We start from the raw sequence: 12973 nt of genomic DNA on the forward strand, positions 1-12973 counted from the left end.
GAGAGGAAAAAGAGGAGAGAATACAAAGAGTGTATGTGTTAAGTGTGTGGATTTCGGATGCCTTCTGAGTGAATAGTGTTCATCTTTTATAGGAGAAGGTTGTTTGTCGTTCAAGTCCTTCTCTCTCCGCCATCTGTCCAACGTGTCTTATTCGTGGTCGTCTCCTATTGGAGGAGGACGACCACTCCGCCTGACACTCGGGTGCAGGTCTGTTTTGTTTGTCTCATTAGCGGACATCTCTCATTGGAAGAGGACGACCACTCCGCCTGCCATTCAGACGCAGGTTTGTCATATATGCGCCTTGTCCCTCTGCGCCTCCATGTCTCCACGTTCTGTTCATACAAAGGGGGAGGAGCAGGGTTGTTTGTCTCTTGTGGGCCCAAGAAAGATCTTTGGTGAATTGGCCTTCTCTGAATTGGTCTGCTCTAGAACGGTTGTCCAACCAGGAGGTCCTATATGTTGCTCAACCCACTTTGGAGTGGTTCTGTCCATCCGGAAGGTCCACCGTGTTGCCCGGCCCACTTTTGAGTGATGCTCGTACATTGGGCCGAACTCTTATGATTGTCTTGCTTCGGAGCAAGTGTTGGCCATAGAGCTGAGGTCCGACCTAGCTCCACTTTGGAGTGAGTATTGCATTGGACCTAGCACCAAGACTTGATTAATTTTCACCCACTTCACATGTGATGCATGGAAATAATGTAATGGAGGAAAAAAGAATGGGAAACGAATTGGGAAACATAAATAAGGGGGGAAAAAATTCAATTGTCTTGTCCGGTTGACCAGTCAGTCGTCCTATCGAACATCTCGTGCCTTTTAGTAAAAGTTACCGTAACCGTTAGAGCGACTGATATCAGGCTAAGGAAGTTGACTTTTTTTTTTCTTAGATTTGATGAAAAAATATGAATTGTTGAAGATGCTCCGAGTTCTACACATAACATTGTACAGGTTTATATAATAAATGAAGTAATTTATTTTAACAATTTTTATTTGAATAATGTAAGAGGTGAAGGGAAAACCATGAAATTCGTACATATTATTATTTTTACATTAAATAGCAATTTTTTTTTATCACACCTAAATTATTTTAAAACGGGATTTTTAAACTTAGGTCAAGTTTAATATATATAAAATAATATATTTTTTAATTTTTTTTTCATCATATTATTTCTCTAATTTTTTTACACATTTTTTTATAAAAAGATAAAAAACAACCATTTAGTTTGTTTTAAATTGATTTATCAAATTCATGTTATTTTATGAATATGATTTTAAAATTAAATTTGAGGGTTTCCATTTGATTAAAACAAACACCATCGAGGACGAAGAGTATGTTCTCTCTCTACTCTCTCTCCCTCCACAGCTCTTCCTCTCTCTGCTTCTTCAATTCGAGCCCTAGAAGTTTCTCTAGGGTTTCGAGAACCATCAGAGCTTGTTCTGGTTCGGCCGTAGCGTCAGATTCCGATGAATCTCAAGAAGTTCTCTCCGGCCGGAGGAGATCCAATTACGCTGGCGTTCGATTGTTCGAGACCGTCGATATCAAATCCGGGAAGCTCAGGCTCGATTCTTGGATTTCCTCTCGAATCTCCGGCGTTAGTAGAGCTCGCGTGCAGTCCAGCATTCGAACTGGACTTGTTAGCGTTAATGGCCGAGTAATCGACAAGGTTAATTCAATTTCTCCCAAAACTCCATGATTGGCTGCCGAGAAAATTGAACATTGATTATTGGTTTAATTTGCTATCTATTCTCAGTATTATATAGCTAAATTTGGTGGCTTTGGGCTATATAAATTTGAACTTAAATGATTTTAGGTTTCACACACGGTCAGAGATGGGGATGAAGTTAAGTGCACTATATCGGAGTTAATACCTTTAAAGGCTGAACCAGAAGATATACCTTTGGATATTGTTTATGAAGATGATCATGTGCTAGTTGTGAACAAACCGGCACACATGGTAAGGGTTTAAATCTCTATGTTTTGAGTTTCTAATTGAACTTTTAGCTGAAAATAATATATGCAGTTGTCAATACCATATTACATCTGAAAATGTAGTTACCAAATGCTTTGTGTTTCTGGTTTATATACATCATTGTACACACAATGAGGTGTGTTTGTGTAGTTGTCAGTTATCATTCTTAATGATATTCTTGTTTTTTGATCCAGGTTGTTCATCCGGCGCCTGGTAATGCAACTGGGACTCTTGTGAATGGCGTTCTTCACCATTGCAGTCTTTCCACATATGCATTTCCTAACCGGGAAGAAATATCTGAGATAGAAGACGATTCTGATGATGAGTTCAGTTGCTTTTCTTCTAGTCAAAATTGCAATGAAGATGTAAGTTCTGACATATTTGCAGCATCTGTTCGCCCAGGAATTGTCCATAGATTAGATAAAGGCACCAGTGGATTGCTTGTTGTTGCAAAGGTGATTTCTGCCCCTGATAAATGCTCCCTACTCTCCCAAAATCTACTGATTTAATCTATGTGGTTAAGATTTAGATTTTTCTATTGAATTTTAAGCGCTTCGCTTATTGATGGCAGGATGAGCATTCTCATGCTCACTTATCTGAACAATTCAAGCAACATAAAATCCAGAGAGTATACATCAGTCTTACCTGTGGACTGCCTTCCCCAATTTCAGGACGTGTTGATATTCCAATAGGTCGCGATTTGAATAATCGGATTCGTATGACTGCTGTTTCTGGGGCAAGTAAATGTAGGCAGGCACGTCGTGCTGCTAGTAGGTGATTTGAGGTCCTCCATTGGTGTCTTCATCTTTACTAAATATAACTTGTCTTAGGTTTTTGGGGTGCACAAAATATTTGCCCTATTAAAAGCTCATTTTTATTTCCGTAAAGTTCTTCTCATCTAACTGTAAAATACGAATTTAAGAAAAAGGAAATTTACTCCCAAGCAAATATTCTTGGCATCAGTCATTCCCCTACTCTCTTTCTCCCTCAACTATCCATTTCTCTGTAAGTTTGATCAAATAAATCCCACACTCATTATTCTTTGCAGTTATGATCCTTGGCCTTGTCTAATAGGTTGTTGAATTATATCAGGTACAAAGTAATGGAAATACTTGCTGGTGGTGGTTCTGCACTGGTAGAGTGGCGATTAGAAACTGGGCGCACTCATCAGGTACCCTTTTTCAATAGTATTAAAAACTTCATTATGATGTTTAAAAGTTTTAAAAGACTGAATTTTTAGATTGAGCCACAATATTTTTGTGAAACCATTGTAACATAATTGTTTATTCCCACTTTTATTTATAAATGTTGTAGGAATATTTTTAAGTTGGTTATTGGCTTCTTGTCCTGAATGAAAAAAAAAAAAAAAAAGGCTTTTCGGAAGGAACTGTGCATGCCATTCATATACACGATCCTGCTGGTGTGCCTCCATTTCCATAGCAACAGGATATATCTTTCTTAATTTGGATGGAGAGACATGAAAGACTAATGAGTTTGGGAACTTTTGTTATTTTCCTTGACAATTTTCTCTCTTCAATATTCAGTGTTATATAGAGAGCCTATAAACTTCACTGGACTAAATAATATGATAAATAGCAGAGTTCTGCTATGTTTTCAATTGCAATATTATCTTTCGCAAAACAGCTTGGTGTTCATTGTGAGTTTCTACTAATGTCCTGGATTGCTACTTTGAAATAGATCCGTGCACATGCAAAGTACTTGGGAATTCCTCTATTAGGGGATGAGGTGTATGGAGGCACTAAAAGTATGGCCGTGTCAATGCTTCGGCCTAGGACCCCACCTAACTTTCATGGGCAACTAATGCAACTGGTTTCTAGATTAGAAAGGCCTTGCCTCCATGCTTTGGCTCTTGGGTTAGTAAATAAAAGCTATCCCTTCCCTAATTGTTCGATTCTTTTCAATTTAAATTCTTTAAATGTTGTCATATGCTACAAATTACTCTGTCTACCTTTGTTTTGTAGGTTTAGGCATCCACAAACTGGGGAGAACATAAATTTCTCTTGCCGGCCACCTGCTGATTTTGCTGAGATTTTGAGACAGCTCCGTAAAATTAGCACAGAGAAGGTAAAAAACCGGTCTAATTTTGCTTTCATTCTACAGTCATATCGAATTTGTAAAGGACTAAAAATGTCCTAGTTTACATGCGATCACTGTGGCATTTTTTCAGGTTAACTAAGTACATCCATTTGACAGACATTACTAGGGAGCAATGCTAGTTTAAGCGTCGGCTTTTTCACATGATCGCAATTATCTTTTTTGACTGATTTGAGCTTATCAAGAAGAGAAATAGATCTGCCTTAAAATTATGACTTGACTGGACTATCACACGATTGGAGAGTTAGCATCACATGTGCGCACAATGGTTAAACTCTCTCCCAAGGCTGCCTCCACAAAAAACCTTCTGGAAGGCTTGTTGGAGGTGTAAATTTACATACTCTGATTTCCATGTCATCAAGTTGGAAACCTGTAACCAGATACTATATGGTGGTATGTAAATTTAAATTATTTGAAGTTTACTACACAGTTGTGATGGTATGTAGCCCGCATTATTAGTTGAAAGATAATGGAAAAATGTAAATGGTGCATAATTCATTACACCAAATGTTTTATCTTACTGTGTTGTCAACTGATTCGTGGACCATGTGGTATATTATTTTTTTGTAGTTTGTCTTCTGAATACAGATTGGTTTAAATAGTGGAAGCAATAAATTTTCCCCCCAAGCTTCCATTTGAATGTAGCAGTTGCATTTTCCACAGCTCATGAGAGAGCTCAATGGGGAAGATGATTCTTTTTTATTTTATTATTATTATTATTATTTGCTAAAATCACAGCCACTTGTACCGGAAGGTGAGGCATTCATATAAAAAGGAAAGCTGCGTATAGGGTGCCTCTATTTATACACTACATTTGGTTTCAAGACACATCACTATTCAATTCATACCTTTAATAATTTGAAAAAATATAATTTTTCTCAACACAAACCACAATATTTCACTTTTATTCTTAATCTCACATCACTTAGTACACGCTTCAAATTCAAACAAACAACGCAAACTACCATAGAGATCTCACTATAACCCTAAAACATAAGCAAATCACACTATAATATTACAGTTTTATGCTCACAGCACCAAAAGCAAGTGAATTCACCATGATAAAATACAATCAATCCACATAATTGAGTTTGTATTTAAGACCCACCTCAATAATAACAAGTAAATTATGAAAACCTCAATTTTAGGGCAAAAGAAATAAGCTTTTTCTTCAATAGTGAAACCCCTCACCTGCGTCGAATGCTTCACTGTCGGAGATTTCTCTTGGGCACCCATCACGCTTCTCAAGACAAGCTATGGAGATTGAATTGGGAACTCGGATTGAATTGAAATTAGGGTTTTGGAGGGTCGAGAAGAGAGATAGCAAGGAAGAGAAAAATGGAAAAGGGGTTTGATTATCGAGAGATAGAAGAATCAATAGAAACCCTAAATGGCCATTGATGACTCGGAGTAAAACTTCGGTGGTCTCTCTCTCTCTCTCTCTTGCTCGTCTCTGTGAAGTGTTGGTCATTTTCGTCATTTTAGGTAAGTTTATTATTGTAATAAAAAATAACTAATTAATGGTGTGCTTTAAGACTAAATATGATGTGTAAATAGAAGCACCCCTGCGTATACAACCCGAGCATCTCCATGTTCCAACTGATATGCCATTTTTAGCCTTTTTAATTAAAAAAATAATAATAATAAAAAAAAAAAACACTGATGTCATTCTAAAAAGTGACAATTTTGATTTTTTTTATAATTGTTTTTTTAAGGTCCTATTAAATTAGAAGACCTTAAAAATAAAAAAGAAATAACAGAGTTTACGAAATATTTTTCATAGACTTTATAGGTTAAAAGGGACTTAAACTTAAAAAATGGCACATTTTTTAAGAAAACATGTAGAAAAATGGAAAGAAGACGAATTAATTGCAAAAATGGAAGGAATTAAAAATAAGAAAATATTTGGTAGATCAAAATTTTGTGGCTCAAATGGCTCAAATCTGTCAAAACGACGTCGTTTTACATTCAAAATCTGTCAAAACGACGTCGTTTTGAGTGATTTGAGCCATTTGAGTCACAAAATTTTGAGTTACCTAGCATTGTTGTTAAAAATAATTAGAATATGGGTAATTATACTTATGTCCTTTCAGATTTTTGATAATTACAGGGATTTTCTTTGAGATTTCATTAATTAAAGTAACCTTTCCTATTTTTGCTGACATTATCAAGATTTTCTGAATCTGTTAAATTGGCACAAACGTCACTTAAGTGTGTAAAAAAACCATATTATGCTTTGATTTGCATGTGAAAAGACAAAACTACCAAATCAACCAAGAAGTTATTCAAATAAATTTTTTTACTCACCTCCCTTTGAGATGTTGCATATATATATATATATATATATTATTGCATAACCATGCATATTTTAGTATAACACTCTAATAATTTAATATAAGACCCTAATAATTAATATAAGACTTATCAGACTTAGGCCTCGTTTGGGAATATGATATTTTAGTAATTTTTTTGCTTTTTGATTAAAATATGAGGTAAAAAAAATATTACTGTAGTATGTTTGGAATGAATTTTTAATTTTTTACGAAAAGATGTGCAAAAAGTAAAGAAAAAAAAGAATATTTGACTTTTTGATATAGGTTATAGACTTTTTAATTTTTTTTGTAACTTTTTTATTTTTAGACTAAAACAGGTACATGCCAAACGAGGCCTTATATAGTGTAAAATAAGCCTTATATTAAATTAGGATTTCTTATACTTTATACCCATAAAACTATGATCAAATTGTCTATATGTTTGGCATGCTTTTTTTGGCTAATTTAACACAAAAAGACAAAATAAGTTAAAAAGTTAATAAGATAAAATGTCAGATCTAAACCATAATCATTTCATCTTTTCTTTCACAAAAGTCAAAAAAATCAAAATACCCATCTCAAACGAGATTTTTTAACCTTAGATTAAAATAGCTAAAAAGTCAAAAAATCAACCCACATTCTAAACGAAAGCTTAGTTCTTGAACGGTCAATTGAGTTTATTAAGTCCTTAAAGTATATAAATTAAAATCTATTTAATCCCTAAGCTATCGATTGATTCTATTAAATTCCTAAAATATTTAATTCAAGCCTATTTAGTCCCTACAAGAATTATAAAATTAAAATATAAACTCATAAGTATTATAAATTAGTAAAAGATCTTATCTAGTTAAAATTTTATTTCAAAAAAATCTTAAATTTTTATTCTATCTTTGAAAAGTGAGCATCAACTCCTATGGTGAATTTTCTTTACAATTGCAAGAGTAATTATCTATAGTATTTTTTTACTTATCTTTTACCATGGTTACGTGTTGTCTATAGTATTTTTTTACTTATCTTTTACCATGGTTACGTGTTTACCTTTATCCAATAATATATATCAGATTTCGTTTATAATTTATAATTGATTATTTTTAAGGTTTTTTCGCTAAGTTCTTTTTATAATTTAATTCATGTATTATTGTATTCTATTATTATTTGTAGTGAAGTGTTATTATTTAAATTATCTAATTTTACTTCTTCCGTAGATCTAATATTCATATAATTTTATTGATAAGATTGAAAAATCATATTCTAACACTAATTTAAAGATACAATGAAATAAGGCACTTTTTAAAGAAAAAAATTAAGATTTTTCTATAATAAACTCTTAATTAGATAAGATTTTTTACTAATTTACAATACTTATGAACATATATTTATTTTTATAATTCTTTCAGGAACTAATCATGTTTGAATTAAATATTTTAGAGACTTAATAGATTCAATTGATAATTTAGGGATTAGATAGATTTTGATTTATATATACTTTAGTGATTGAAAACAACGTAAAATTTATCATTTTAATTAATGCATATTTGTTATTATTTTTAATTGAAACAAATGGATTTATTTTTTCTCAACAATTTGCACTATTTATTCATATGTAAGAAAATTAGTATATTTTCGTAATCATATTGTCACGACCCGCTCCCCATACTCAAGGGTTAAGTATCGTAATGGCCAGTAATTGAGGTTACCTCCGGCCAAATCTTTAACAAACAAATAAACGCGAGCGGAAAAATATTTAAGTAAGGGTACTAAAATAATCATTAGACCTTCTATTTTCATTACAAAATCATATTGACCAAAAGGCCGATATTTACATATAAAAAATATCATAAAAGTTTTATGTGCATCTATTCTGCAGCCCCGCGTCTAAGACTTTCTAAATGCTATTTCTGAATTGCATTATTTCTTGAAAATTGGTAAACAGCTATAAGCACATGGCAGAGCGAGAAATATTATACCAAGAGTATAAGGAACACGAAATAATCATGAATAGTTAGTTAGGCCAAACCATTAACATAATTTGAGTTGAATACACAAATTAATTCGGTGGCAAACACTGAAATAAATAACTATAACCACGGTATAGAATAAAACAAGGGTCACTAAGTGACAATCACTACAGGAGTCAATAGATCCATGACAAACACAGGACCACAAAGTGGTCAAACAGGACCAATGGTTATTTAAGTCCCCAAGGCGTGGGACTCCCGTGGTGGTATTTACAAAACATAATTGTATATAAGGCCATAGCCAAATATTCTTTAAAAGTACAACAAATATATCCATGGGTTTCACTTTAAGTAATTAAAGTTCAGAAAATAATCCACATAACTGAAACCTTCATAAAACATAACTTTTATTAATATACTAATAAAATATAACTTGTGTAAAATAGATTTTAATAAGTCAAAATATACGTAAAATACATTTTGGTAACTCAATGTATAATATAACTCACCTTAACTTTAATAGCTCACTCTTTCTTTCCACCACCAAAGACTCTTTCAACCTCTATTATTTTTTTCCTCTCTTTTCTCTACTTTCTCTCTTACTTTTCCTTTCTTTCTTCCTCTCTTATGGAGTCAACTTCTACCTATTTATACAAATTCAATTCGTGAGCCCAAGCCAACTGCCACGTGTCACTTTCTTGTTAATCTCCATTAATTCGAACTTATCTAAATTAATTAAAACTTATCTAAACTTAATTATTTATTTATATTTTGACTCTTAAATTTTTAATAATTATATTATTTTACAAAATTACCCATAATAATATATAAAAAAATGATATATTTTCCCTAACTGTGATTAAATAATATTAGTATAAATTCTACAGAATAATTAAAAATTTAGATTGTTACACATATAATATTCTCAAATTTTAATTTTAATTTTTGAGCCCTTAAACTTATAATTGATGCATATTTAAAATAGGGCAAGTCAATATTTTTCAAGTTATTAAAAAAAGTGAAAAAAATCTAATCCATTACAATAAATTAAAATTAGTTAATAGGGATTGAAGAATCTAGAAATCATACGAGAATAATAAGTAATTCGAACAATTAAACAATACTTACATGAAGAAATTATCTGAGAATAATAAAATACTCAATTAATTTGTTATGTATGACACTTACAATATATTTCCCCATCTTTATTTATCTCATTGAAACTATTTTTTATAAAATTAAATCTTAAAATTAATTTATCATTTTCGTTAGAATTTTTATTTTTATTTTATTATTATTTTTTCCATTAATCTGAAAAAAAGATTTTTTATTTTTTATTTATAAAAGTTTAAAAACTTGGAGTGAAAAAAAAATAGAGTCAAAAAATTACAGAAAAATATGTTTTTGATGAATTAGAGTTTTAATAAAAATTTGAAAATACATAGATGACTTGAAGGCAGGGGCAATACTGGCATTTCATGTTTCATAATTAGTGACATCAGCAATTTGTTACTTAGTGTAATGGACAGTTTACTTTTTGGAAAATCTTGGTAATGTGAGTAAAAATAGAGAAAGTTATTATAATTATTAAAATCTCAAAAGAGGTTTGTATAATTATTAAAAATTTCAGAGGAGATAAATGTAATTTACTCTTGAAATATATATGAGAAGCCAAAAATAACTATTAAAACGTACTTTGTAACGGAATGATACACTTTCAACCCATCATTAAAATTCTCCATAGAAAATTTATATGAAAAATTAGTGATGGTGTTTTGTTATTTCTTTGATTTGATTTCTTAATATCAACGCTATATTTAATTGAGAGATTTAAAAGGTAAAAATAAAACACTTCACCTAATTTCATAAATATATTTTTTCCTTTATTTTCTCAAATTTCTAACCAAACACAATGAACTTCTCTATAGAAGATCCATATGGAAGAGCAATCACATTACTCGACTTGATTTTGTAACATCAGTTGAATTCTCTACAAAAATCCGTCGTTAAAAATTATGAGTTTTAATTTTATGTAAAGTGATGGAGTAATTTTCCTTTGGAATAAATTTAGGGAAATTTCCTTCATTTCTGTGTAATATAAAAAATTTTAAAAGTACTATTAAAATTTTTATTAAATATCTTGTATGAATATAAAATTCATATGAATATGAGTTTTACACATATAAAATATTTAAGAAAAATTTTAATAGAAGCATTTTTTCTCATCTATAGCAGGTTAGACTTGTTTTTTGGAATCAACAATATTAAGTAGCTCAAAAAAATGTGATTCAAATAGTTCAAAACATCCAAAATGACATCACTATAAGTATAAAATAATATCATTTTAACATATTTAAACCATTTGAGTCACAAAAATTCAAACCACCAAATATTTTTCTTTGTGACATGAGCCCCGTTTGTTTTGGGTTATAGCAAGGAGATTAGGATTACTAGTACCTTGGGATTAGTATATGGGGTGTTTGTTTTGAGAGATAGCCTTGGGACTATTAATACCTTGGGACTAACTAATACCTTGGTATTACTAATACCTTGTTTGTTTTGAGAGATAGAGAGGGTATTACTAATACCTTGGTATTACTAATACCCTTGGGGAGGGGATTCATAGTGAGGAGGTAGAGATGGTATTAGAAAAATAGTGAGGGGATTAAAATTTTTTTTATTTTTTTTATTTTTTATATATTGGAAATTTTTTTTAAAATATAATTTTTAATTTTTTATATTTTTTTATTTGTTTTATTATTTTATATAAAAATAATTTAACAATTCCTCACTACTAATCCCCTCACTATCAATCCCCTCACTACTAATCCCCTCACTATCAATCCCCTCACTAACAATCCCCTCATTATGAATCCCCTCACTATCAATCCCCTCCATTCTATCTCTAAAAACAAACGACCCTCACTAACAATCCTCTCACTATTAATCCTCTCACTATCAATCCCCTCCATTCCATCTCTGGAAACAAACGGGCCTTAGTTCCATCCACTGGTCAAACTTTTAACGAAGGGTGTTTTGGGTATTAAACGATCCATCAGGCGTGCTCACCAATCTAGGGCATGGTTGCGAAAATCTCCTATAAATCTCCTTCACATACCACCTTTGTGGCGTTTCTCTATACCATCTTCTTGTCTCTCATCACACAGAGAGAGAGAGAGATCGGTTCTCTCTGCGAGCGATAAGAACACTTTCCACTGAAACATCCAAACTAACCGTTAAAATTGAATAGTCTAGACATCATTTTTGTTTTTTTTTTTTAAAGTTTAAGAAACGATCTGTTTTGATCAAAATCGAAGCGTGATCGAGTAGTTTCAAACTTTCATCATGTTTTGATTTTGATTGAAATCCTCAACGAAGTAGTTGTTGTAGCCATGGATATCCGATTTCCGTACTCTCCAGCGGAGGTCGCCAAGGTCCGGATGGTCCAGTTTGGCATCCTTAGCCCCGATGAGATCGTAATCTTTTTCTTCAATTTTCAATCAATTTATGTTTTCCATGTATTTTTATTGAGAATTTGCCAAAAAACGAAAGAAAGACCCAATTCATCTTCATCTCTTTGGCTGTTAGGGTTTCAAAGGGGTTTTAATTTCTTGATGTTGTGTTTATTTCTGGCAGAGGCAAATGTCAGTGGTGCAGATCGAGCACAGTGAGACGATGGAGCGAGGGAAGCCGAAGCCCGGTGGCCTCAGCGACCCTCGGTTGGGTACTATTGACCGAAAGATGAAGTGTGAGACCTGTATGGCCAACATGGCTGAGTGTCCTGGCCATTTTGGGCACCTCGAGCTCGCCAAACCCATGTTCCATATTGGGTTTTTGAAAACTGTACTCAGTATTATGCGATGCGTTTGCTTCAATTGCTCCAAAATTCTGGCCGATGAGGTAGTTTTTTTGCTTCAATTTCTTCACTTATATCACTAACTTGTATGGAGTTCTTTTGGGTTTTTTCTTAAGCTTATGAGTTAAGATGGTATCTTCAAATTGAAATCCAAAACCCACATGGTAATCTCTGATTGGTGGATTGGGAATTTGATTTTTTATTCAATACTGAGCTCTTGTGGAATTGATGATGACTGCAGTATGCTGAATTTGCATTCTGACAAGTGATAACACTGGTCATGGAATTGATCGCTTTTGGTTCTGACTTCGGGTTGTCTTGTTTAGGATCATTACTTTGCATGAACAGAATTGGTAGAAATTTTAATTAGCATAGAATAGATAACAGTGCCTAGAGGGTGAAATACTAGTGCTTTACTACTTTAGTGTGATTTCGCTGTGATGAGTCGTGGAGTGAGTTGTTCATTATAATTATCATTTAGTATTATCTTCAGAGGGCATAAATTGCCTATCTTACCAGTGTTTAAACCATCATGTTTGTTTCTTGAAATCTAGAATTTGAAAAGCTATATAGGGGAATTAGACACATGCTAAATGCATATATCTTGCCACAATTATCTATATATATGTTTGATGGTCTATATTTTCATGTATGCTTGTATCAACCTCCCTTAATCCTCCTCTGCAGTTACTCTAAATCTATTACAACTGTTTGTACTTTGCTTTTCAAAAACCTGTTTATTTTCCAAAGCTACCTTATTTGGCT

At 32.4% G+C, this 12973-nt stretch overlaps 2 protein-coding genes across 7 annotated transcripts in view; both read left to right on the forward strand.

Annotated features, from left to right (window-relative positions):
* Nucleotides 1-1261: 1261 nt before the first annotated feature.
* On the forward strand, nucleotides 1262-4602 carry LOC114262813 (Pseudouridine synthase family protein). Of its 3 annotated transcripts, none has more exons than XR_014365262.1 (8): nucleotides 1262-1661; nucleotides 1809-1952; nucleotides 2162-2422; nucleotides 2539-2751; nucleotides 3060-3138; nucleotides 3666-3841; nucleotides 3950-4052; nucleotides 4156-4602. XR_014365262.1 is itself a non-coding variant. In XM_028203226.2 (8 exons), the coding sequence occupies exons 1-8, from the start codon at nucleotides 1329-1331 to the stop codon at nucleotides 4162-4164; spliced, it is 1308 nt and encodes a 435-aa protein (XP_028059027.2). In that variant the 5' UTR covers nucleotides 1262-1328; the 3' UTR covers nucleotides 4165-4602. The 3 variants fall into 3 exon arrangements, 2 of the variants coding, with proteins under 2 accessions (XP_028059027.2, XP_028059026.2); XM_028203226.2 differs by having other exon boundaries at nucleotides 2539-2741; XM_028203225.2 differs by having other exon boundaries at nucleotides 2539-2741; nucleotides 4182-4602.
* Nucleotides 4603-11367: 6765 nt separating this feature from the next.
* Nucleotides 11368-12973, forward strand: part of LOC114262815 (DNA-directed RNA polymerase II subunit RPB1) — a 9366-nt gene continuing 7760 nt past the window's right edge. For 2 of the 4 annotated variants that reach the window (XM_082922305.1, XM_082922306.1), the window contains exons 1-2: nucleotides 11410-11828; nucleotides 11989-12252. Coding sequence is in view for 2 of the 4 variants with exons in the window: in XM_028203230.2 (XP_028059031.2) it covers nucleotides 11745-11828; nucleotides 11989-12252 (348 nt within the window). In the remaining 2 variants the exon portion in view is untranslated. Of the gene's footprint in view, nucleotides 11829-11988; nucleotides 12253-12973 lie in introns of all 4 variants that reach the window. The other 2 variants (XM_028203230.2, XM_028203232.2) reach the window with 2 other exon arrangements.

Source organism: Camellia sinensis, chromosome 3 (genome assembly GCF_055761805.1).
Source record: "Camellia sinensis isolate YWXY chromosome 3, ASM5576180v1, whole genome shotgun sequence".
Lineage (NCBI taxonomy): Eukaryota > Viridiplantae > Streptophyta > Magnoliopsida > Ericales > Theaceae > Camellia > Camellia sinensis.